Source organism: Cupressus sempervirens, chromosome 5, assembly GCF_028749045.1.
Source record: "Cupressus sempervirens isolate cs-2001-9-10 chromosome 5, ASM2874904v1, whole genome shotgun sequence".
Taxonomy (NCBI): Eukaryota; Viridiplantae; Streptophyta; class Pinopsida; order Cupressales; family Cupressaceae; genus Cupressus; species Cupressus sempervirens.
In genome coordinates this window covers 260,927,848-260,955,247 of record NC_143122.1, presented here as the reverse complement: position 1 = coordinate 260,955,247, position 27,400 = coordinate 260,927,848, and the positions used below count along the sequence as shown (strand labels likewise).

At 36.6% G+C, this 27,400-nt stretch overlaps 1 protein-coding gene across 1 annotated transcript in view; it reads left to right on the top strand.

Moving 5' to 3' along the window:
• Positions 1-1,900: 1,900 nt before the first annotated feature.
• The window catches only part of LOC149555537 (3-oxoacyl-[acyl-carrier-protein] reductase 4-like), a 36,674-nt gene continuing 11,174 nt past the window's right edge, over positions 1,901-27,400 (top strand). The window contains exons 1-3 of the mRNA XM_089829632.1: positions 1,901-2,294; positions 6,875-7,017; positions 17,279-17,332. Of these exons, the coding sequence (XP_089685758.1) occupies positions 2,093-2,294; positions 6,875-7,017; positions 17,279-17,332 (399 nt within the window). The 5' untranslated portion in view covers positions 1,901-2,092. The remainder of the gene's footprint in view (positions 2,295-6,874; positions 7,018-17,278; positions 17,333-27,400) is intronic.

The window sequence follows — 27,400 nt, the reverse complement described above, 5'->3', positions numbered from 1 at the left end:
TCTGCCACATCTTTGAGCACCTATAGTCAGTCTCCCCCTTATAGTTTTTGATTATGATCCCAACACCTAACTTAACTAGATTTTATTCTATTGCTCAATCAAAGTTGATCTTCACCCAATCCTCCATAGGTTGTTTCCATCTTACTTCCTCCGTTGGACCTTTACCCTACTTACCTTTGACACTAACACTTCCCATTATGATTGTTTCACGATTAGCATGAATGAAGTTTTTGGTGTCCTAATGTGTAAGGGACTTGGCCATGTAAAAGAGAAGTAGCAACCCCCAAACACCTCCTCTACTGAATGGTAATCCTAGACTTTATTCTATCAAGTGAATCCTTTTTCTCCACAAAGAGCCTTCAATTTATTTCCTTCCATAATCCCATATTTTGTTTTGATTTTATAATATTATAAAATAATTGAATTTTAAACAATAGTTTCTTTGATTTCTAAATCAGATAAGTGTCATCATATGAACATCATGTTATCATTTAAAATGAAAATAAATAAATAAATAAATAAATAAAGAGTCTTAAGTTATACTTCCACAAAGGGATTATAACTAAATTTTGTGAAAAGGTTTGTTGAAGAGAATTAAAATCTTGTCAAAGGAGTTCATATAAGCTTTCCCATTGCTATCATTAGTGAGTGAAGTTTTTGTGAGAGGAGACGTTACCACTCTTCACCAATTCTCAAATGATTTGAGCCAACTCATTGTACATTAGGCCATGAATTTCTCTTTGAATTGCTAATTGCATTGACTTGATAGTTACTAAAACCTTTTCAACAAATTCATTTATTATATGTTGCCTGAATATATTTTAAATATGCTATGCTAAATACATGACAAATGATCCGTCTATCTATCTATCTATCTATCTATCTATCTATCTATCTTGCACGAATACAATTTAATGTCAAATAATGTACCTTTGCATAATAATTTCTACTTGAAAATCATGTCAACTTGGAAATCAACCTAATAGAAAAATATATTGACATCATATTTTTCTCCAAGCTAAGTGGCCCTTCATACTAACTCATAATCAATTACCAATCATAATCAAGTATCAGATTATTAAAAGAGGGAATAAAATGTTGTCTAGCCATCCATATATGCCAACCTAACCTACATTAATTAAATAATAACTAGATTTATCATTAATCTTCAACAATTATCTGTAAATCACTATTTCTCTACATAATTTTCATTATTTTTTAAAAATATAGATATACTAATTTTCTAAAAAAAATCACTAGGAGATTAATATCTTCAAATACTTAGAAATAATATCATGTTACACACAACTTGTGTTAAATTACTAGTATTAGTAATAAACTAAAACCCTAAATTAAATTTATAAATTGAAACAATAATCAAAGATGATGATGATGATAATAAACTCCATTAGGATAAAGTAAGTGTAATATAGTAAATCAGAAATAAACGAGAAAAACATAAAGAACAAAACAATAAAGCAAGCCTAATACACAAGTTCAAATTTCACAAGGATATGTACACTTCATTTGTAGTGCCAAGTGCTTCTCAAAAAAGATTACGAAGTAGTCCCATACCACTGTCACCATACATAAATCCAAAAACTATGGTATACCATACGCAAACTCAAAAACTATAGTATAGTGTTGTGGACTATAAAACCCCACTTTCCTGTTTTACAGGTGTATATGTCATAGTAAATGTTCCCCTTAAATTGTACAAGAGTAGAAAGGGAAATTATGTACCTGCAAATTTCACGCCTGGAAGAGGAAATCTAAATTTTTACTCCACTTCGTGTCAATTTCGCCACTTTTTCTGCGTGAGATAAAAATAAACGATAAACAGCGGACACCCACTAGAGCAAAAGCTACATTAATAGGCGGACCTCCCACAGGAAGCACCGTCTAGGGGTAGATGGAATTGGGTGCAACGACAACACATAATTTTCAATTCTGCTTCTTGATATCATCGACCCTTCTATTTCATATGTCACAGATTTCCGCATGAAAAACCTCATTCTTCAACGAATACAACACAAGCAGTGTGTTTTGTGTTATGAGGTGGTAGGAGGAGGAAAAGAAGAAGAATAAGAGAATGGCAGCAAGTTGTAGTGTATCGGTGGCAGCCTCTGCCTCAGTCTCAAATGTAGTGATGTTGCAATCAGCAAATAATGTGGTGGCCAAACGGATTGCTCTTCCTCTTCACAAAGCAGCTTTCCGAAATTACTCATGTCCTGATCTTTCTCTCGCTCTTTCTTCTTCTATCGCAAGATCGAGGTCTATATCTCATTTAACAGGTACTTGGGTTATTTGATTTAACTCAAAAAATGGTTTTACATATAGTAGAATGGCTACTGTTGTTTTTTGTTATTACTGCAAACATTGTTTTCTACGTCTTGTTTTCAAGTTATTGTTCTTCGTGGACATACCTTTAGTCTGAATATTTGACAGTGCAAGTAGAAGTCGGAATGCTTGATCTGGGGTTGTGGCTCACATTGCCTTTCCTGAACGTAGTAATGTCTTTGAAAACATTCAGTCGGATCCAAAAAATTTGAATTTTGTCTCAGATTACATTTTGCCTACTCGATTGCTTATTGAAGTTAATATTTAGTAAACGTTATTTAGTAAACATAATAGATTGCAGATATTTGAAGTTTCTAATTCCTATGCATCTATTAAGCCTTTGCTTCTCTGTTCAGTTTCACTAAAAAAGTGTACATGTTATGGTCTCCTTATGGAGCCCCCTTTTTCCAATTATTCCTTAGTTTTCTTATGGATCTGTCATGCTGAACTTGAATGAAGATATTTTAAAGGGGTTGTTGGGAAGGGCTTTCAACGAGATGGGCCCATGGTGAAAAAGGATGTAGTAATGAACATGAGTAGTCATCTTCGTGACCGGTTCATTTCTACTGAGCAAGAGCCTGTCCATTTTGACTGTGTTCCATTGAACCCTTCCAATTTGAAGCAACCTTAGGATCCTAATTATGATTCATGAATACAAATATAATTTGGGAACAGGGAAAGGATCCGAGGGGTGGGATTGCATTTCCACATGACACGCAAATTTTATTTTACAATGCAATTATTTTGTTTTATTTTGACGCTCCCTTGGGATTGCATTTCCACATGACACGCAAATTCTATTTTACAATGCAATTATTTTGTTTTATTTTGACGCTCCCTTGGGACTGAATTCCTGATTTATCATCTCATTTTCCATCTATTAGATGGTTCAAACGATGTGGGTGGTCCTTTTTTATTTCATCTGTTCTGTCTGTTTCGTCCTACATGTTTAAGTTCTTTGCTTCCATCTTAAAATTATGGGCCAATAGGAACCTTTTTGTGCACACATATATTCAAATGGATACATACAAAAATACAATCATTTAAATCAACTTTAAATTTATCTGTAAATGTAGGCAAGAAGAAATGAAAAAATGTTTTGCCAAGTTGATTTTGTTACCTGTTGATGATTGCCATCAAAGATACCATTGCATGTCAGGAATCAGGATGACTCATTTTCTGAACATAAACTAGTCTTTTCTTAAAAATTTAAAAAGATTACAGTGTGAGATGATTGTACTCAAATAAACCTTATTGAGCAGCAATTTGATCGTCAGTCATGCTCATACAGATAAAGCATTCTTTATATCTGACTAAAAACTAAGTTGCCTGTTTGGATTCAGGTTTGGATGAGGTTCAAGGTTCAGGTTCCAAATTCGTTCAAACTTTTTTGGGATGGCTTAGAATTCGTATTGTACAAATACTTTTTTTTGAAATATATGTGTGTATTTATATGTATATGATGAATACACACACACGCACACACGCACACACACACACACATTTATGCAGCAACAAATAAGTTCATACAACACTATGCTAATAATAAAGCAACATAGCAAAATACACTACCACATATATTAATATTTTAGTCCAAATGACACATATTTTACTTTTTTAGCCTTTTTAGTGGTATATTTTAGGGTTGTAGCGTGAAATTGACTAAAATAGACCCAACAAATCTTTGAAAAAGTTAAAAAAAAATAAATCCATTTTTTGGCGAAATTTGGCCTGGGTCCTGCCACAGATTTGCAAATTCACAATGAAAACAGCAAAAACTCATGCCTGGTTCATCGGACAGAAGTTGGGCAGACTTTGAAGGTCTGAGGCAGACTTTTGTAAGAATATGACAAGGACAAGACCTGACCAGACTTTGGGTTTGGCAGCGAAGAATTTGGTGACATAGACTAAAAACATTACCTGTGAGGACCAATAGCCTGTAGAAGCAAAGTTAAATTTCTGTACGATAACCTTTATAACATCACTGAAGCAAAATAACTGCTCTACATTGATAGCTGGGGCCAGTATATGCGTTTCATGCCTTTTAAAAATTTCCAGATGATAATTATCTTATATAAAGGAAATAAAAAATAGGTTCTAGAAAATATAACGCTAAAGAATATCTTAAATAATACTCCAAAGGCTGGAATGAGGCTACTAACCAATTTTTTTGTTGGTTAAGGACTGATATTCTAAGGGTGAGTTGTAGTGATGATGAAATTGAATTCACATATGAGTATTAGTGTTTATCTCTGTTTTGAATAATTTAGCTCATTTTAATTTAAAATTTAAACATTAACAGTTGCTAGAGGTCAAAAAGAGTCTACAACATTTCACCAGGCACAGTAGAAAAGGAGCGTTGGAGGGCCATTGGGTTGGGTTGATTGAATAAGATAGGGCTTCACCAGGCGATAGGTCCATTTTTAAGCCTTACTTAGATCTCCTTAATTACCAGAGTAAAAATTTGATGTCCTTAATTACTAAAAAGAAAACAATTATGTAAAATGTTTCATTGTCCAAAATAATTGTAAGTGGATAAACTATAATCTATATATATCTCTAGATTTAGGTTACCAACATCCTGAGTTAAAAATTGCTTCTATTGACTTTTCAGATTAAGCTAAAATAGATCCCTTTAAACTTATTGAGTTTTAAAGCATTCACATAACCAAGTAAAAAATAAAATCTTGACAGCAAGGAAGTTTCTGAGAAGTAAGAGGCACTTTTCATAGGCTTTATCACAGTACTGATGGATGAACTTTCATTGCTTGCTTTCTGCATGCCGTTTCCAGCCTTTTATTGTTTTCTAAGAATTTTTACTTTTTCATTAAAGGTAAATGCGTCTTTGATCAGGTTCTTTGGCATTTTTTTTCATAAGTAATCTTTCAATCAGGAATGTGTTTTTTCACCAGTTAGAGTCCACATATGGCAATTTAACTGTTTAACAAAAGGCATTATTTTGCTTTACTTCTTTTCCAGCTACAGCAGTTGTTGTGGCAGACTCCATATTTTTGCAGTTTTAGTGGCTCTTTTCAAAGTCATGCAGGCTTTTAAGGGTTTCACTTTCAACTTAAGCAGCTCAAGGAGACTTGTTCATTTTCATTGCAACCAAGATTATGTTTAGCTCCTTGGTACTGTAAATTTGGAAAATGTACCCAAATATTTACTGTTTGATATCTGCAGTATCTGTTGCACTTGGTCTGCATACGCTCTATGATAGAAATCCATCTTTCTTGCAGTCAACATCCTTCTCTTTCCATAGTAAACCTTTGTATGCTTAACATGCCCAGAGGGATTGAAGTAAAATAAAAGAGTCTGATATGATCCCTTTGTATATTCTTTGACAAGGGGGAATTCTTTTGCCTCTTCCAAAATGGAACCTCAATAAAAATAAGTTGATAAATTTGACCACCTATTTTTGTATGTTATTTATTTTCTGGCATAAACATATATATATATATATAACAGTCCTCCATTTCTCATCTCTGGTAACTTAGACCTAAGTTCTCAGGTGTTGAATAGTTGATACTCAGCTGCATGTGGGGCACCATAATAGCTGGGTGACTCAATTATAGCTTTTCCATGCAATCTATTTGTCTCTTTACTTTTCCTTATTTGAGGAGCTACTGGTTGCTTTTTAATTTTTAGTTTTATTATTCTTGGACATATAGACATTTTGCTCTTGTTGTTTATTGGCATGGACAAGTTATAAAAATTGGCACTGATTTGCTAGACCTCAGCAGGCAGATGGGGCCAATAATAGTTGGGTGAGTCAATTATAGCTTTCCCGTGTGATCTATTTGTGTCTTTACTTTTCCTTATTTGAGAAGCTATTGGTTGCTTTTTAATTTTTTTGTTTTAGTATTCTTGGACATATAGACATTTTGCACTTGTTGTTTATTGGCATGTTCAAGTTATAAAAATTGGTACCGATTTCCTAGACCTGAGGAGGTAGATGGGATCTGTGACATAAGCACTGCTTTTTATTAAGTCTCTCTTATTGCTTAGCAGGGGCTGCATATGCTTATGGATACATTTACCTTGTTATTGTTATCACGGATACCTTGATATGCAAAATGTTCAATGTTAATAGCTTCTCTTCATTAACTATTTGCCAAGTCCTATCTTTATGATTTTAGGCTGTTCACTCTGTCAAAGATACCGAAGGAAATATCACAAATATGAATTCTCAGATCCTTTGTAAATAGATTTCTTTTACCTATGTGAAAGAGCTGATGGAAGCTAATGAGACCTGATTCTGTTTTTGAAATTTTGTAATTGCAATTTTATTTTTTGAAACAAACAGTCTTTAGGCAGTAGAATGATATTTTTAAGATCAGTTGCTTTGTGTGACAGCAAGGTAGTTTCACTATTTCATTAAAAAAGTTTATTGTGGATCTTCATAGTTTCAGATGGCAAAGCACCCTCTAAATCAAGCAGTTAGCAACAAATGGAAGAAACATTGTTATTGTTTTATTCGAAAGCTTCTATATCAACTAAACTTTTGGAACTGTTAATACACATTGGCATGCAGGGTATAAGGCTCAAGTTGCTTCAGTTGAACAAGCAATTGTTGACACTTCTAAGTTGGTTGAAGCTCCTGTGGCTGTAGTGACTGGATCTTCTAGAGGAATTGGCAAAGCTATTGCTCTAGCACTAGGTAGAGCAGGCTGTAAGGTGCATGTTTATACAATCATGTATTTTATATGTGCAATGTTTTCTTTTCATTTTTTTAATCATGGATGGGGCTATGTACTTGCAACTTTGGAAAATAATTTGGAACGGATGATGATTTTTTCTCTAGACCCAAACAGAGCAGGCTGGAAGGTGCATTTTTATTATTATATGATTATGTACTCAATAGTGTAAATATTGGCTGGCTATTTATTTATTACGGATGGGCAATATGCTTGTTCTTAAGGAGAAGAGTTTGAAATGGAAGATGTGACAGACTATCATGCTTCTCTTTTCTTGTTTTTTGGTCTAATAGATGGAGGTGAATGTAGTGCATGAGGAATGAGATAAACAGAGTTTACTTTTAGTATTTACATAATTGGGAATCCACTAATTAGTTATCCTCCTTTTTTCTTCCTTTTAATGACCTTTTTAATTGTGAATGCATTCGTGGAGGCCACATAACCTAGGGGATATCTACAACCACTAAACATAAATACTGAGATATTGACCGCATAAGAACAAGACTGTCTACATGCTTTAAGGAATTGAATGATATCTTATAAGATTCTTGCGCTCAGCTTTGATAGTACTTAGTACTTACTACCAATATACATTATTTCCTATCCATATACATTATTAGTACTTAGTGCCAATATAGGTTATTTCCCATCCATGCTTTATGAATTGGGTTTTGTCTTTGTGATTCCCCTTAATTACATGTTTTTTGATTTTCAGAATGGCATATATCTTGTTGAGGATATTGTTTCACTACAATACTTTTTTTTTTGTGTGCAGGAGAGATTGCTTGATGTATGTATATTATATAACAATCCCACGTTGAACCAAGTAAAGAGTTCAAGTATTTAGTTTGTGTTGGTGATTTCCTCTTCTTTGGTGCTGGCATGGATTAGTTGTCCCTAGCTTGTTCTTTGGATTCCTTTTTCTTTTCATTGCTGTCTTTATGACAAATTACAAGTTACTTGATTTTATAACTTGGAATATTTGCAGAGCTGTCAGAAGTTGAGGGTGTTGGTTTTCTTTCAGTAGGGTGCTTTGATGATCTTGACTCTGTCTTCCTCCTCTCTCTGTCTTGTGTGCTTTCTGCTTTGTTTCTCTTCTCCAACTCTTTTTCTTTTTTGAAGTGGCTCTTGGGAATTCTTATCTTGTGGTTGATTGGTTTCTTTCTTGGTTGGTGGGTGGTGGTGGGTCGTGCTGACTTTCTTTAGAGAGGGTACATTGACGAGTTTGCCGCTTGTGTCGCCTCCCTTCTCCACTGGGACCTATTGTTCTTGTGGTGGCTTCTTTGGGTGGTGCTGGTTTGAGGCTGCTTTTGCAGGTATGGGTGGGAGTGGTTGGCTGTATGATCTTAAAGAGATGGTGCTTTAATGCATATATGGCTCTCTGCACCTACATTTGGTCGGTGCTTTCCAGCCTTAAGTTTTTCCTGCTGCCCCGTGGTTTGACGACTGGTGAGAAGTGCTTGTCTGCTGGATAGTTTGAGAAGGTTGATCGTGATGGTTTTTCGAGTGGGGGCTTGGTTGTGTTCCTGGTTTTCCTTCTCTCTCTGGCATTCATTGCTTCTTCCCCTATCTTGCAGTGCAATTGGTGTTGTCTCCTAGTTGTTGAGCATGCAGATTCGGTCCTTATTATTGGATCTCCGTGAGGCTTTTCTTCATGGGAAGGAGGCCTCATGATGCTGGAATTGGGGTTTTTGGAAGATGAGGATTTTCTTAAGACTGGGGACTTTCATGACTTCCGACCTTTGAATCTCCTTCTTCTACCCTTGTCCTCCATTCTGCTTGCGGGGTTTGTTCAGGGTGATGATGATTGTCATTGGTGTGGCTTTTCCTTTTGGGATGGTATGGTCATGATTATAGTGTTGGGGGAGTTTGGGGGTTCTGTTTTTCTTAAGTTGGGGAACATTGATGATTTCAGACCACTTTATATTCCCCCCACTTTCAGGATCCACGGTCCTTGGGAGGTAAAGTTTTTGCTTCTCGGGTTCTCCCTAACTACTCTTATTGTGGCTATCTTCTAATACGGGGGAGATGGAGGTTGGTGCTGATTCCAGTGGTAGCTTTTTTGGAGTTGAAGATCTGATGTAAGGTGTTGGCCTCTTGGGTAGTTGGTTCTCAGGCTGCTGTTTGTTTGCTGGCTCTGGGCTGCTGTTTTCTTAATGCTTTCTCTTTAGCAGCGTTTTGTCTTAGCAGGGTTCCAGATCCCCCTCAAAATCTGATTGTATAGGATTTGGGGATCCCTTCAAAACATGTTTTTCACTTAATGAAAAATAAGCGGGCTACTCTGCCTTCACCTATCTGGTCTTGGAAGTTTTGAACTGTCTTATCGTTGCCAATGTTAATACATTCGCTTGTAAACATCTTTAACAGCTGACTTGTGATCTTAAAGGATCCTGGCAGGCAGTTTCTATTGTAGGGTTTATCCTCCTAATATGAATATTTATCGAGCAGCCCCTCACCACCGTATGCTAGAATGTATTGATAAATTGTTATTATTGAAATTATTGACCATTTGGCTACCATTGGCAACCACCCTAAATCTATTTATTTCTTTAATTTTTATTTTTGTTGGATGGAGGGAATCACTTTTGATTCTATAATACTAAATTTTGAAGGGAACTATAGATGAGGAAAATTGCTTTGCAGCCTTGACTTCACATACAGTCTTGTGTGGATTCACAGATAATTTCTTTTTCTCCTAGGGAGGGGAGACACTGACCTCCTATTGAGTGGTAAATATTCGAGACAATCTATCTTTGTATGGGAGCAATTGCTATGTTTCTCCTGGTAATATGATATTGTCCATGAGCTATATATATTATATATAACTTCATTTGTGAGATATTTGTGGTTATTCATTTGTCACTACTGTGTACTTGATAGTTTTGGAGCTATGATGTTATCAAAATACACAAGTGTGATGAGAATTATCACGTGGAAGTGGATTGAGAGAAAAACCCTCATGTTATTGATGGATTTTACTTTCTACTTTTAGGGGGCCTGTTGGGGCATGTTTTACAACTTTTTTGGTTTTACAAGTTTGTCTTTGACCGTGGAAGAATATCAAAGAGGTTTATTGGAGCCTTCTTCATAATGACCCTCCTGTACTCCTTATCTTGGTACTTATTTTCTTCTATTGACATAAAATGTTTAGAAAGGTATATCCTCTATAAGATCATGCAAACTGATACTGATATTACAAAGTAACAACTCAAAGGAACATATTGCCAAATTTTATAGCTCAGAAATGGTTGCTGAAACTGAAAAACTATCATATGAAAATCTATTACCAAGATATAATTGATTACCAAGATCACGGTATTATATACAGTCACACCTGACCCAAGGGCTCACAATCTTGCGCAGTCACAGGTTTCTTGCAAGACAGAATAGGTCACTCTAGATCTAAATTGATTAATCCTCAGACACTTGTTTCTTAACATCAATAAAGGTTATAGTGGCCTGCTGTTGATTTACTATCCTTTTGTCATGGTCCCCTATCAGCTTTTCCCCCCAATCTGGGTAGACACCACAATATCACGAAGAAGTGAAAGGATACACTAGGAAGAGGAGGATCAGATCTATTGAAGCATCTGCCTTGTTATCATCTTTAGTTAGAAACTTGAATCTGTCAACCCTGGAATGCAAATTTACTATATAATGAGCATTTCAGTAAATGACAGCTATGTGTTTTGTTGGTTTTAGCATGATGAATAACTTGACCTTGCTTTTGAGACTTGTCGTTATGATCTCCACCATGATGAGTAGGATCTATGGAGACTGCTTGAAGAGATTTGTTGAGAGATGCAAGAGTGGCGGCTTCCTTGGGTATGCAAAGCCTCTCCTAGCAAGAAAAGTTTCAGGACCTTGTGAGTTTTTTTAGAAAGCTGTCTTTTAGAATTTGGGACTGTATAGAGAGAGACAGAGAGTTGCGGAGAGTGGGGGAAATGGGTGCAGCAAAGGGAGGAGAAATATTCCAGACCAGCTTGTGTGAATATCTTGGTTTGGAATGGCTAAATGATTTCACATTTATACCATCTCCTACCCTGATGCAAACAAAGTCGACAGCGACCGGGAGTTAACAAGTGGTAGGTGTGAAAGGGAAAGGTCTTTGGAGGTGACCTAAGGGAGTTAAGAGCTTGATCGTTGCTGACCTTTTTTGTTAATACATGTTCTCATAAATTGGTATATATATACACCAATTTGCCTCTTGATGCTCTTTTTTGTCTCACTTGTGAAATCTGACAAGGTGCCTTAAAAGAGAAACATGGAAAGAAAATGATAGAAAGAAGTTGACTAAAAGTGAAAAAATGAAGTGCTGAAAGTAAATTGCTGTGATGAAAGAGGCTTACTTGGATACACTTACATATGTGCTAGTGGTACAATTACAAGGATTATACATTAATATTGAAACTACGAAATAAAATGTTCTGCCACTAAGTTTGTGTTTATGTGAAATGAGGTTGTAGTGAGACAAGAATGTTTATATTGTCAATGCACATGTCTGCCTGTGTAGTGTGGTTGCTGAGATGTGATGCAAATCTTGTGTGCTGTACCAGGTTAAATAGATGCAAAGTGCTGCCCCATAGGCCAGAAAGTAATTAATATTTCCTAGCTGAGAGAACTAATGAGCTAGATGAATAATTAGTGCATAAAATATAGCTAATATTTGTCTGGCAGTGATGTTTTACCCCTACCTTGTGGGATGTGCAGATGATAGGTTAGACTGTGGTCAACCTGTCATCTCTAAGTGTGTACTCAAGGAGGTGGCCCTATGCCGCACAATGAGAAGACTGGACGCGTGTGAAAGAAACTAATGGTGCAAGGTGCTGAAAGTGTTGTATGTCCATGTTGACTGTGTACCTGTGAACTTTTAACTGCAAAATTGATGACAGAAAACATGTAAAGGCTTAAAGGTAGAGTGGGCAGGTAGGACAGGTTTGGCTGCAGCTGGATATGTTGTGCTGAGTCCATGGTGGATAGATGAGGTGGGTGGATGTGTGGTGTGTTAGAAAATGATTGATAAGGAGCTGGAGGTGGGGTTGATCACTCTTGAATCTTTGCAAATGGGTTCTCCCAGGTGGAGAAGAGTAGAACAATGTATAAATGCTGCAATATGTTTGTGGAGACAAAAGCAAGTCATTGCTAGATTATGTGGATCAAAGCATGTGGCAATGTTGAAAGGTAAATATAGACCAGAGGGTCTCGTAAAGAATAATGTCTGGACTAGATTTTCTTGGTAGTAGATGAGTGATATTATTAGGATGATTTGGAAGGGAAGAAAGGAGTTGTAGCAATATGCTAACAATATGGATCTATGAAGCTCTAAGCATGATGTTGCATTATAATAAAGAATGTGAAATTGATCTATGAAAGGAGCTGGCAAAATGGATCTAGGAAATTGTTGGCATGATGCATGAGGTAGCAAGCAATTATTAGAATGTTTAAGCTAAATGTGGCTCAAGCTGGCTTGGACTGTAGGGAATCAGGTAAACAGGATTACAATCGGCATAAGCAGGTAATATATGGGGTCTAAAGTGTAATTATTGTAATAATAATTTATGGCCCTTACAATGACACTGTTTGTGTGTGTGCATTGAGGGTTTTTAATAACACCATACCAAACTGTTGCCCCCTAACAAAAAAAGTCCTCTGGCAGCTGGGACTGTATAAAGAGATGAGCAAAGCAGAGCGAGGTAGAATATGTTACGAGCTTGTGTGAATTGCCTAATGTGGAATGGATTTACGACTTCACTTTTATTCCATTCTATAGCCTAATGCAGATAAGGTCAGGTGCAGTTGGAATGGTGCCTTTAGGTAGGACTTAGGGGGAGGGGCTCATGGAGTGTGCTAGGAGGTAGTAAGTGGTATGTGTGAAAGTGAAGAGCTTGTGGAGTTGACCTAAGGAATCTTGAAGTTTTATCTCCATCAACCCTTTTTCGGCATGGCAACACTTGTGACATAGCAAATGAGATGACACATCAAGGGGGATAATTTAGTATTTGAATTTTGTTTCGATAAGATAAGATAATATTAATGTCCAATAAAAAACCAGAAGGGTTTATGGGATTGGGCATACAAACAAAAGAGCTGCTCGAAGCAGGAACACCAAACGGTGTTAGAGAAGAAACAAAACAAAAAAAGACACGAAGCCAAAGAAGCCAAGGTAAGGACCAAGGATCCTTCCTAGGTACAAAGAAACCAGTCACAGAAGGATATAATTGTGAACGATTCAAAGTTTTAGATCGTTGCAGACAACCACACTAGAGGAGTGCTGCTATCTGGAGAGATTGGTGCAGTGTCTGACTGATCTGGAATGAGTGATACTGGATGGCCTTTTCGCACCCCGTGGAGGAGACAAGGGGAGAAAAAGGCAGTAATGAGCTGATCTGAGGTATAACCCTTGGGTATGAGTGACTATAAGGTATGCTCATGAAGTTGGGTGGCCTCACGAAGGTAGAGTGCAAGACACCATTGGTCAATATAACTGAAGAACTCTGAAAGAGAAAAGCAATCTCTGAAAAGGCAATAGAATCTCCCTTTGATCTCCTAGTAGATGGGACAGTGAAAAATAAAGTGGGTTTCAGTCTCAACCGCTGCCAAAGTACATAATTGACAAATTAGATCCTCCCTAACCATACGGTGATTAGTCTAGGCATGAAGATTGTGAGAGCCAACTCTGAAAGAGCCCAAAGAGAAGCGTAAGGTGTGACTCTAGTGCTGATAAAGATAGGCAGTGTGAACATTAATACCACTCTGAATCTCAAGAAAATGCTCAGCATAAAATGCCATCTTAGGTCGTAATCCACTAGGAGGATTATGCCAGTAGCAATAATGTATTGTCTATAGATATCTTGCCTGGCAAACTCATTCAACTTGTGTCGAGAGGGAAGGAGGTGTGTTGGAGCGTTCAGTGAGAACTGATAAGGGGGAAGTCAATCAATCTCAATCTCGATCAAACCCAATAGAGAGGTGGCCTGAGTTTTCAACGAGAACTGATAAGGGGGAAGTTGATCAATCTCAATCTTGATTGCATTCAATAGAGAGGTGGCTTGAGCATACCAACAACGAGATCTAGTGCTAGTGTCAGATCAATCTTCAAAACACATCTTTGATACTAGGTTCAACAGGCAACGATACCAAATGTTTACCGTACAGGGTCAGCAGATATTTATTGCATTCAGAGACCAAAATATGACACATAACAAGATAGTACTTTATTCATATAAGCAGCATACAATAATGAGTACAACTATAATGATGATACATAGTTCAATAGGATGATATACATATATATTTTGACGAGGTGACTCAACCGTCGCGCAACCTTTCGGGTACTAACTAAGCCCATAGGCTTTGTTATATTTTTGCCAATAACATCACTCAACATGATAGACTAGTAATAATTACTCATAATCATGGAATCACTCAACATGATAGACCTATAATAATTGCTCATAATCATGGAATCACTCAACATGATAGATGGAAATATTTATTCATAACTAATAATCATGGAATCACTAAACATCAAAGACCTGCAAAAATCACTTTCAACTTTCATCGCCGACTCACTCAACATGATGCTGTCATGAAATCTCTCAACATGACAAACTTGCAAAAATCACAATTAGAGTTCATCACGAATTTGCTCGACATGATACTATTATGGAATCTCTCAACATGACAAACTAGTAAGGTTTACAACCAACATTTTATCACGGGCTTTCTCAACCTGAGACAATCATGGATTCTCTCAACATGACATCCAACTCCCATCACATAATCTCTCAATGTGATGACATCATGGACTCTCTCTACATGATGTTCACTATGAATCTCTCATAAGTGAAAGAGTTATTGGGTTGTCCTTACGGCATATTATTAATTCCATATGAATTGTGACTCATAAAATCACAGCTGAAACTCTTTTCCAGCAAGAGTCTTAAAGTCTACAATACTAAGATATTAATAACATATGCAAAAATGGCGGGGATTCCATAAGAACTCCCTTTCAATCAAGAACTACTTTGATCACCGCAATAAGGACCATGGTAGTATTCTCCCTTTGAAGCTGAACATCTCCCTCTGAGTATGATTCCATAAGAACTCCCTCTCAATCAAGAACTACTTTGATCACCACAATAAGGATAGTGGTAGTATTTGTTGTCGGTAAATATTGTGTAACCGACAGGTAGATTAGCATGTAGCCGACGGACCCCTTCGGGAAGGTTCTGTGGGAAGTATATGCACCCTATCCGAGATCATTGTAATCATCATTGTAAGCATTATGTAATCTCTTTGGCATATATGCGAATGATAAAAGGAGTACTGCTGTTACATGTTCTTGTCTATTGTCTGTATGCATGAAACTATTTACCCCATACGGTAAACAGTATTCTCCCCCTGAAGCTGAACATCTCCCTCAAAGTATGTAACAAAAAAATCCCCATCTCTTTAATTCTTGTTGCACCCCTGCAACCAAAAGAGATTACTACATCAATCTATCATATATAAATCAATGCTAAAGGAAAAACACTATTTCCATTTATTTAGTCATAGAGTACTTATCTCTTTCACATAGACTTTTCATGAGGGTTAGGAAAGTCACTTTTCCTGTCAATCCAACCAAGTTAAATGCCTTTCACCTCTGGCTTCTTGGTCACTGCAAATCATCAATGCACATGACATAAAATTCCTATGAGATCAGAATACTCCTTTGCTTGTCCCAGTGGTCCCAGAAGAATACAACAGTGCAGCTATGTCTGTCTGCTTGAATCTAACCATAGGTGAACTCACATGGTTAATGCTTCAGAAAAGAGAATGATAGAGATGCCTGATTTATGCATACTTAGATCGTAGGATCCTATTAATTACCACAGAAACTGTAATTATCAGCTTGGTCTTTGAGTCCTGTACTTTTTTGAAACCTCTTCAGCTGTCAAAATAAGACTCTGGCAGGTCATGGTTAACACTTCAGAAAAGAGAGTGATAGAGATGTTTGATTGTAGGATCCTATTAATTACCACAGGCAAATTCAAATCCTTTACTTTGTCGCAGAGCACAGAGACTGTAATTATCAGCTTGGTCTTTGAGTCCTGTACTTATTCGAAACCTCCTTAGCCGTCAAAATAAGACCCCTGGCAGGGAATACACCAATATAGAAAGCAGCTTGACTACACTGTGACAAATGATTTTCCATCTCCTGTGGTCCCGTAACCAATGACAGAGTACAGATTTGAGAAAGTGATTTCAACCAGATGAAAAATATATGTAATGTCTTCTTCAAAGAAAAAGGCTCCGATGTATGCCTTCACCTGGGTAAGTCCGAGAGAGACAGTGCTCCATCTTCACCTGGGTATGTCTGAGAGAGACAGAGTGCTCCACGATGCTTAAGCGTTATATTAGTATTGACAACAAGAATTCCTTTGACAGATTTCTCCGCTGATGCAAACTTTGATAATCAAGAAAAGACAAAATGTGTGCATGGTATTTCCTCAAACAGATAGTTTAGTGAATTCAATATTGTTTTGGTGTAACAGAAGTAACCAAAGTGACAACGAGAGGTGCCTTGAGTCTCATAATACTTGATCATATCTCCCTTTGCACCTGCTACTTTCCGAATGACATTCAGCTGCAGTAACACATTCTCCATCTGTTTAAGTCATTGATAGTCGTAAAAAGGATTTTTTATGAACGACTCCAAAATCGGCATTCTTTAATGCTTCTTAATGCGTAAAGAATAGTAACTGTCGACTCGGAATTTGACATATCAAATGGCATTTGAAACTTCTCCCTAGAGTTGTTGTGCCTAGCCCTCCTCAGCCGTAGATTTTTGTCTACAGACACTATGGGTCCTGTGATAGTGTTGAATAGGAATATCCTTTGTTATTTTGCTTTCAGATTTGCTTCAAAGGCATGCTGACTCTTCTTTCAAACCATGCTCTCTAGATGCAGTCTTTTTTAACTACATGTCTTCTAGAGGTGGATTTGTTCTTATGGCTAGTTTTAGTGTTAATGACTCTTTTAGTTCTCAGGGTTCTCTTTACTCCAATAGATTTTTATATTTATTGTATGTACTTATGAATCTCATTGACATACTTTTGTCATACATGCATATCGATATATTTTCTTTTGAGTTTTTTCTCTATGTGAGTAGATCCTTTTCTGTTTGTTCTACAGACAATCATTGGTATTTCAATGGAAAGCAATTCTAATTTATAATTAATCAAATGGTGATGCAGGTTCTTGTGAATTATGCTCGGTCCTCAAAGGAGGCTGAAGATGTTTCTAGAGAGGTAAATTCCTATATATTTTTAAAGGATTTTTAGTTATATTATCTGAATATATTATATTCTTTTTATTAATTGGATACTAGTGTGAAGTATAATATTTGATGACAAGTGAAGAGTTTATTAATTTTATGCACATGTAATACACAACAAACACAAGTGGAGAATAGAAGAGAAAGAGCTCCTAAGATATCATTTTATATATAGTAAGGAAAGAATAATTAGAAATTGATGGCAATGGAATCCTTTCGTGTCCATTTATATGTTTCATTCCTTTTGTATATTTATTTTGATTATTAACTTGGCTTTCTAGAGGTACATGTAGGTTCTTAACCCTTGTAAGCCCCATTAAAGAGACTTATATACATTCTAATGTCCTCTCCAAAGTCTCTACTCAGAGGGCTGAGAGGAATATAGCATTACTTAAGAGAATTGTCATAATCCCTAAGCCCAAGCAACTTGCACAACTCTAGGAAGTTCATTTCAATCAACAGCTTAATGAAGATGTCCACAACTTGTAATCTGCTCTATATAAACTTTAGCTGCAACAATACTTCCGTGATTTAATTTCTTATGGTGACTATCCGTGTTTAGTTTGTTGCTTTCAAATTGGACTCTCTGCAATTGCATTACTTCAAGACTTGACAAAGTCCTTTTATGAAAGTAACTGCTTGTGCCACTTTAACTGCTCCTTGATTTTCAACTCTGGCATGGGTATAGCTGTAACTTTCCATCTCTTGTAATTCCACTGCATACTTCGGAGTCTGAGAAGAATACATATCTAGCAGCTGAATCTCTCTATTAACATCTCCTGCCTGATTTGAATCAGTGTATCCAATGAAGCTTTACTCGACAACTCTGGTCTAGGCTATCTCCATATGAATGTTATCTTAGATGTAAACAAGGATTCTGTTGACAGCTGGTTGATTGCCTTGTTTGTTCTTCTGCATAAAAGTGCAAATTCGATGTTGTAAGCTAACCTGTTAACACTAAAATTTTACACTTCACCCTCCCAGCTATGAAGGTATTTTGTCAAACACTCCGCACATTAAGTTTATGCATGCTTCATCATGTCATTATAATAACAGTTTACTTGCAGTGTGTTGTTTTCAGTTTGATATTGAATTCATTCAGTATTTAACAAGGATTGCTTAATAATAATAACAGAGGAAGCAAACATGATTGCAAACTTAATTCCAACAATGCACTCAATGAAAATATAACATTTGCAATGTAAATCCTTAGCTTTATTGCAATTACAGAATGAAAGTGCCAAAATACAGGCTAACTGAAATTAGTCTGGAAATGACTCAATGGAACTCAGGATAAAACACATATCAGACTGCAATATAAGCTGCAGCACCCCATAACTAAACAAAAGCAGCATCGCTAACAGAACTGAGCTTCCAATTGGAAGCCAAACCAAGATATATTGCTGCCCTTACAACACTAAAGAATTAGCGCGGCAAGCGTAAATGGTTGACTGATATACATGTCAAGAATATAGAACTGATTTCACAGTTATGTGTTGCTCACACCCAAAGAGTAAACCAGAAGCCCCATCCAAGGAAGAATAGAAAACAAGGTTGACTCAAGTGCACACCAAAGCCAAGTAAATGAAACCAAATCACCCTAGAAAGGGATATCAAATCTCCACACCAGAGCAAGGAAGACCTTACGTCACAAATTAAGTCAAGTGATGATAAATCCTTGTACCCAAACATAGACAACAATCCACACCATGGAATCAATATAAATGCCATGGCAAGAAAAAGCTAATCCCTCATGCCAAATGCTAAGGTTTCCAATTCCACAGGAAGAAAGGCTGTAAGAACTCATGCCAAGATGCAAGTATAAAACCCTTGTTAGGAATTAAGGTACACTTAGTCCAGTAATGCGAACAAACCAATCACTAAACTTGAATCACGAAAGCACACCAATAAATCAAAATGAAATAATAATTTCACACCAGGAAAGGTGTCTTCAACGTATCTTGAAACCTGTACATCATCCCTGAAAAGAAACACTCAAAAATCCCAAATCTTAATTGCACTCTTAAATGCCTGTAAGATATCCCCAACAACAGAAGACAAATAAATTCTCTCACTACTGTAGCTAGTTTCCTTCAAGAGGGATTTTGTCCTCAGGAAGTCCAAGTTGAACCAACTACAGAAACCATGTTGGCTTTTCTTCTGATCAAAGAGAATATCAAAAATAATTATTTTCAACATAACCAAAATGAAGGCCAAACCCCAAATAGAGAAACTTGAATGATATTTGGGTAACATAAGTTAGGGAAACTGAACAAATTAAAAAATATAATAATATTTGCCCTTAAAACTGATTTATTATCTTGCCTAGTGGATGTCCACTTTGCTCATTAAAATATTACTTTTGAAGCTCTCATGAAATAATAATAAAATATCATATTCTCTTCCTGGGGTTTGGTGTTTGCCGCTTGGCTCATTAGCTACTTAAATTTAGTTGACACTGTCTAGGCGTGGCACAGGAGCAGGCGGTCATTTGAACTCTTTATTTTACTTAAATCATGAAGTCACTCTATAAAATATGCAAGTGAAATAACAGAATAATATTTCCCATTCTTAAGAATTTCACCAAATTTTGAAACTAAAGACTTTTCACTTTGAAGCTAAGGAAAGGTTGAGACCCAGACTAGTTACCCAATTATAGCATTTAATATGAACTGTAATATGCTAAAAATAGCCAAATTATCCATGCCCTGAAACTGAAGATTGTTGCTTGCTAAAAATGAGACGAGATTGAAGCTATGACCAAATGCCAAAAAATGACAATTACTAAAAATATTCTTCTTTACCAAACTAGTTTCCTGGATGGGTGGATGGGTTTCTGAGATGGGTATTTTTTGCCATTTTTGGGGATGGCAGGGGATGACTATATAAAAATAGGGGAATTTAAAATTAATAGGGACATTTCAAATATTAATATGATAACATTGATAGATTATTCATCATATACATTATACACAGCAGCTAAGTTGAATAGAGAGTTCAAATTAGAGTGGAATTTTATAAATTCAAATTTCAATATATATGTTATAACTTAATTCAAATTCTTTTCATATATTCTCAATATGCATGTATTATGAATATCAAAATTTCCAAATGCTGCAAGTTTCAACAAAAAATATCACATGTCAAAAGTCTTAAAAGAGTCAAAGGCTCAAAAGTAATATGAATCCTCATCACAATTAGTGTCATCTAAGTCACTACCACTGTTCGCCTCAGCCTCAAAGGTTGCCCCATCCACTAAAACCCCAACGAATCTCTCTTGGGCTTTGTCCTTATCAACTTGGGTGGTATCTTCGGGATTACTATTAAACTAGAATGTTGGACTCTATCAATACTTTGGAGGTTGACAATGCTAAGTGGAGAGTAGTACTTACAGCCATTAACTTCTTCACTCGTCTAGAGGTAAGCCTATTCTTGTTGATGGAGTGTATAAACCCTTGTTGATTAATTCCTCTTTGTAGTAGATGAACAAGCAACTTGTGAAAGGAGGCATTTGTGCCATTGCCACTTATCCAATAGTCTTTTTGAGCCGTTACTGCTCTATCCATCCTTTCTTTTGGGATGCTGAAATTTGGACGACTAAGATTTGAGAAGGCATTCCATTGTTTGCAAAGCATACCGGACTAGTCAAGTGAAAACATCTTTTGAAGGGCTTCATTAATCCATGTTTGACCTCATCATCGTCACAAGAAGGTGACATAGGCTTGGGGTCATGCCATTTTGTGTTTTGTGCAAAGGCTATGATTTGAAAGGTATTCATAGTGTTCCACCACCACATGACAATGTGCTTACTATGCTGCTCAAAAGTCCATATTATGCTTCTTAGCCAAAATTACTTCTTTAATCTTTTGAAACATGTGGCCAAATGACTCATTCATCTCTCCAAGATTAGGAGAGTCCATATAACATATATAATGGCATCTGCAGCAGGTGAGAAGAAGGAGTAAACATATTTGCAAAGTGCGAACAAAAAATCAAATAAGAATATGATTAAAGATCATCTATCCCAAAGCTATGTTACCCAGGGACGTGTTTCCAGCCCAAAGCCTTGAGTTTCGGAAACCGTCCCCGTTTTGGGGACTTGGCGATGGCCGGAAATGTTTCCAAGCTATCCCCACCCAAGCAAGAAAATCGGAAACCCATCACCGAAACTTCGGAAATGGTCAACGTGTTTCGAGATGGTGTTGATCGTCTTGGGGACTCTGTAGCCATTTCCCGTCCGTCCTGGGGACTGCTTGAAGTTTCCAATTTTAAAATAAAATTTACCTCAAAAAACATTGATAAATGGTGATTTTCTGCTCATTCGTAGGCCCCACATTAAAATAATAAAATATGTTAATATAACATATGTTGAAAGTTTATTTTTTTTGAAGCCATTACAAACTTAGCATCCAACTATGACTGAAAATTAGAACTTTAACTTTTGTTCAACAAATCAAACCTGAAAATGATTATAAATCAGACTTCTATTTGATATTCATATTGCAGAATTGGAAATGATTGTTGCTGGGTTGAGGAATACTCAGATTGTTTTCAGCTTTGATAATGCTCTGATAGCAGCAATAATTGCCTAGAAATACATTGTTGTAGCTGATTACAGCTCAAACAAGATGACTGTTACTTGTCTAGGAAGATTTGGCACAACAAATTCAATTTTCCTCCAAAACCCACAAGAAAAGGCTCTAAAGTCTAAACATATTGCCCATCTATGCTAGATTTATTCTCTCATTTGATGTCATCCTATGTTCCTATTCTTAGACTTTAGCATTCTTAGATGATGATTCAATTTGATGCTATGTTCTATGCTGATTTGATGAACGAAATTGATAATTTTAAGTTATGTTGCTATGATGAATGTGACAATGTTATGTGATTCTAAAATTCATTTATATATATATCCCCATCTCGGAAACTCAGGGTAACATACTCTTGAAGTTAATTGGCAATTTGGAATCTTAGAAACTTTGAAAGATTCAACAATAAAGTTAAAATTATTAAAATCAGAAACGTTTTAATAAACTTTGAAGATCAGCAATGTCTTACCTTATAGTGGACCATTAATTATCATCAAGGGTCCTTTTTTTATTCATTTTCCTTCAGCAGTGCTTGAATTACGCCATCTATTCTTCTATGAATTCACCACTATCAATTGTAGAGCCTCATGCACCTCAATTATCTTCTCTAACAAAATGAAGAATTGGTATATCTTGCCTCCACAGGGTCGAGCAATTCCCTCTTCGAAAAATTCTTGAAGAGAGCAACGAGGTATAGTTTTTGCAAAATAACTTCCTTTGTGCCACCACTTTCTTTTCCTAATCTAACTTTCTTATGTATTTCAATGTATGTACTACGAACACAGCATGGAGTCCAAATGATGTTCTTATTGATGAAGGTACAACTTTGATACCACTGATGAAGTACTACTCTGATACCACTAACAAAGGGCCACACCACCCTTACCAAATCACAACCAAGAATGCAACAATATGAAGACAATTTTATTATACTTGAAAATCCAATAGCAATTACAATAACATTTCTCCAAGATTTCTCAAGATCCAATCCAAAACCCAAGCTAGCCCAGATCCACACTCTGGTAGAAACCTCTGAGATCTCAACTTGTGCTCGCAAGCCACCAAGCAACCTCCTTGTTTCTAAACCGCAGCCACTAGCTCTTCTTTAACCTTATCCAAGATCCAAGTGTAAACTGCCTCACATTCGGCGCTCTATCTACACACTCACAAGTCCACCATAATCCTGCTGTAAACTGCCTCACATTCGGCGCTCTATCCACAGACTCAGGAAAACTCACTCTTCACTTTCTCCTCTTTCACACTTTCCAAATTTCACACATTCAAGCTTTTCCTTCCAAAGCTTCCACTTCTCAAGTTTCTCCTCCTCAAGCTTCTCCTCCTCGAGCTTCTACTCCTCAAGCTTCTACTCTTCAAGCTTCCCCTTGAGCTTCCACTTCTCGAGCTTCTCCTTGAGCTTGATTTAGAAATGCTCATATGCCTTGCTTAAATAGGCACTTACGACCCCATGCATGACTTATCCACAACCTTTTAGAATTCCTCCACAACCTTCTACAACTTCCACAACCTTCTACATCTTCCACAACCTTCTACAATATTCATAACTTTCTAGAATTCTACCCACACACCTCGATAAATGGAATGACAACCATTTATTTTTTATTTTTTCTATTATGCCACCTATGCACCTCGAAAATAAAAATCCTCTTTTCCTTTTTAAAAAAAAAAAAAAATTGTTTCTCCTCTAATTTTCGTCACTTTTCTCTTTCCTCTAGATTTTTTTTTTTTTTTTTCCCAATAATTTTTCCATGCAAGATGCTCCTGCATCACTTATAAACACCCTATACTGGATTACCAACCAATTTGCAAACACGTGCTGAATTAGTGATCATCCAAGCAACATTGGAGGGCCCAACCTCCTGTATGGCCATTCTTGATATGTTAAACTGAAAGTTTGCATCCTTACATTTCCTTGAACAATTAATGATTCAAAGAAAATAAGAGCCATCTAAGCACGTGACTATGTGTTGATGAGTGGCTGATGTCTAATATCAGTCCACCTATTCACCACATTAGAACAACATGAACTCATCCATGTTTGCCTCATGTCCTTCATCACCAAATTTACCTTAGAATATGCTTTGTCAAGGAAGGTAGTGGATAGTTTATAATCTCCACATAATACAAAAGAGGGACGAATAGTAGCTATATCTTCAACCATTTTTTTGAAGTAAAATACTAAAATGCACAAGCCACATGAAATGGGATGGCACAGGTATAAAACATTAGCATTGGATCTGTCATATACCATGCCTACACATTGAATGTATTTGAATTTTGAAACTATCCCTGGTTGCCACTATTACTGGCCATCCTCTTTCCTCTTGTGGCATCCATACTATGAAAACTGCTACGACTACTAACACTGGATCACATAGGCTGAGGCATAGATGGATGTGAAGAATTGCATTGGCATTTGCACAACACCTTTAGACTTGTTTTCTGCCTCTATATGTAAGCTATAACATTCTATCTTCTCATCCTCCTTTATCTTTACAAATTTAACTCCTTTGCAAGAAACAGATAAGAAATGAGACCCCACACTTATGTAGCTCCCTATAAATCAGTCTTGCATATGTGACATAATCACACTCTGGTCTATCTTGAATATTTCTTTTTGACATCAATCAGATGAACAAGGCCAAGAAGAGGTCTTTTGAGGTTAAAAGGGCCTTGTGCAATAGGGTTTTAAGGTAAGAGGAGGGCACTTAGATTGGTTTTGTGCACATTGTGCTTCACCCCCAACACCCTCACTCCCATCTCCAGTTATATTTATTCCATTTTCAACTTATTCCTCTTCTTGGTCACTACCTTCATTGCCTCTACTGCAAATGTTTTACAAGTATAAAGCAAATTTAAAATACTGAAACATGAGGGGGAAGAATCAGACATTTGATCGACATTTCTAGTTTAAACATTGAAAGAAAAAATGAAACAAAGGAGTCACTTGGAGTAGTCTGAATTATCCAACTGCTTCTTCAAACATTGTTCTTTCCTCCATTCTTTCTCTCCTTCAAACTCTGCTTCTTGGTGTTGGTAGTTGTTTTTCAAACTTGTAATTGTTGTCGGTAAATTCTATGTTGTAGCCGACGGGTAGAATAGTATCCGAATGGGCGCGTGATGGTTGCGACACCCCTTCAAAAAGGTATATGTACACCGTCTTGAATGGACTTTGGAGGAATCATCATCATCATTATATTTGGATAGTAAGCATTGAGTGCATATCGCATATATGAATAAAGTATCCGTTCAGTGCTATATCATGCTATATTACATGCGTTAAAGTATCTTTTACCTTGTACGGTAAACAGTAATGTCAAAATGAGAAAGCAGTAATAGAAATTAGGATTTTTAACCCATATAGGGTGACTTGGGATGTGGGGGCAACTTAAAGAATAATATTTTTTTTTTGCTATTTGACTTAGTTTTTCTTTAAATGGTTTGCAAAACTCCTTCCCCTATCACCATTTCCATCCATTTCCATGTTTTCTGAGGGTTTTGAAGACGGCAAGGTAACGTCCCCTACTTGTCCCTCCATACTTGGGGCATGTTTTGTTTCCAAGGCACTTGGTTTTACCCCCAAAAACATGTCTTTGGGAAACCAGAAAATAGTAACTACTAAAAATAGTAAGTCAGCCAAAACTTTCGACTGACTTAATCGGCGTCCAGAGCCACACTTCTGGAAAATTGTAAGTTTGAACAAGGCCAAAATCGCTCCAGAAAGTGTCATTCATCTTCATCAATTTGTCTCAACATATGGTATGTTGAGACACCCCTATGATCCAGTTGACACCAACCCAAAAAAGACAACATCAACAGCATTAAAAGAGATCCTGAAGAATTGAAAATGGGGACATTACAGTATACACTCTCCAATTGAGGAATCTGATCTACTATTATTGCAGGACCATGACAAACGCGGGACTGAGCTGGGAGGAATGGACTTCGGCTTTCTATTTTAGAAAGTCCTATAATATTTGTTCTTCATCAGAATCTTATAGTTTCCTTGAATTTATTTGCTAAAATGATATCTTATAATCAGGAGGGGCATGATAGGTATAATTATATTATATATTATTGATTACAAATACTCTTTTTAGAAAGGGGACATTACAGTGTGCGATCAACAAACTCACATCTCCTATGGCTTGAAGTTTAGTCCTCATATTTGACACTATAAAAATTGGGGATATGATGGAGTTTATGTATTTTTAATCAGACAATAAATTGTCACTCTGTACTTCCTTCACCTGTTTTATTGACTTTTCGAATCATCTGGACATTTGTGATATCAGCGATGATCTAATTGGCTCACTTCAAATCATTCTCACTGATGGGTTTGGTAATTTTTTTAAGAGGACCAAAGTTGAGCATGTAATGTGAGCTGAATGTATATTATTGTCTTGACATCTTTCACAGTAGCTACAATCTGACTGATCCTCTTAAATTTCACAATGCCCTTGCATGCATTGTTCATGGCATGTGCACAAGGGTTCTAGTAGATATGCTTGAAGGAAACTTCAATAGCTTCTTGAGTACCCTACATCTGTCACAACTTGCACCAAAATGGTATGTCCTGTTATTTGTCAGAACTCACAACTGAAACTTTGCATATTTGTAATTCCCTAAACAATCAATTGCCTAAAGGAAGGCCGGCCTCTTTTGGTTGCGACTGTGAAATTGATTAGTGGACGGTAGTAATGTTTATCCACTCATTCATGACAAGGCTGCATCTATGCGAGACCTATGCGGCCTTCATTTCTTCCACTAGCACACTTGTCTTGGAATAGGTCTTGTCCAAGATATTATCTCTCAGTTTTGTCTCTCTAGGTCCTTCTTATGATGGCCTTACTTGTGCAGCCTTGAACAAAGCATCCTTCAAATGAGTAGGGTAAGGCCTCTTTTGGTTGTGACTGTGAAATTGATTAGTGGACTGTAGTAATGTTTGTCCACTCATGAAATAACCCGGTAGGTTATTGGTTCTTTTAGCACTCACAACTCATACTTCAAGGGTTAGTTATTCCGACAAACGGTTAGCAGCCAGGCACTGATGGCCTTCACTATAAGAGTTTAAAATGTAAGCCTCTTACAAATACTTGCCATGAAACAGACTAATCTTATGCAGCGAATAATAATATGGGCAAAAAATCAGTAGTGATTCAGTTGCAAGAAAACTATAACATTAGCTATTCAATTTATGGATAATCAAGTGGAAAATTACTAAGTCTGAAATCGCAACAGCACAGTCTGGGAATTAGAACTTGAGGATTGTTGCTTCTGAATTTGATTAACTTACTCACAACACCTATCTTCACATGCCGTGGGAATTTCTCTGCGGGTTTATTGGAAAAAGCCCGATTATTACCGCCGTCTATTGAATCCGCCAATTGAGAAATTATCACGCCCACTTATACCCGCGGCAGCTTCTCCCT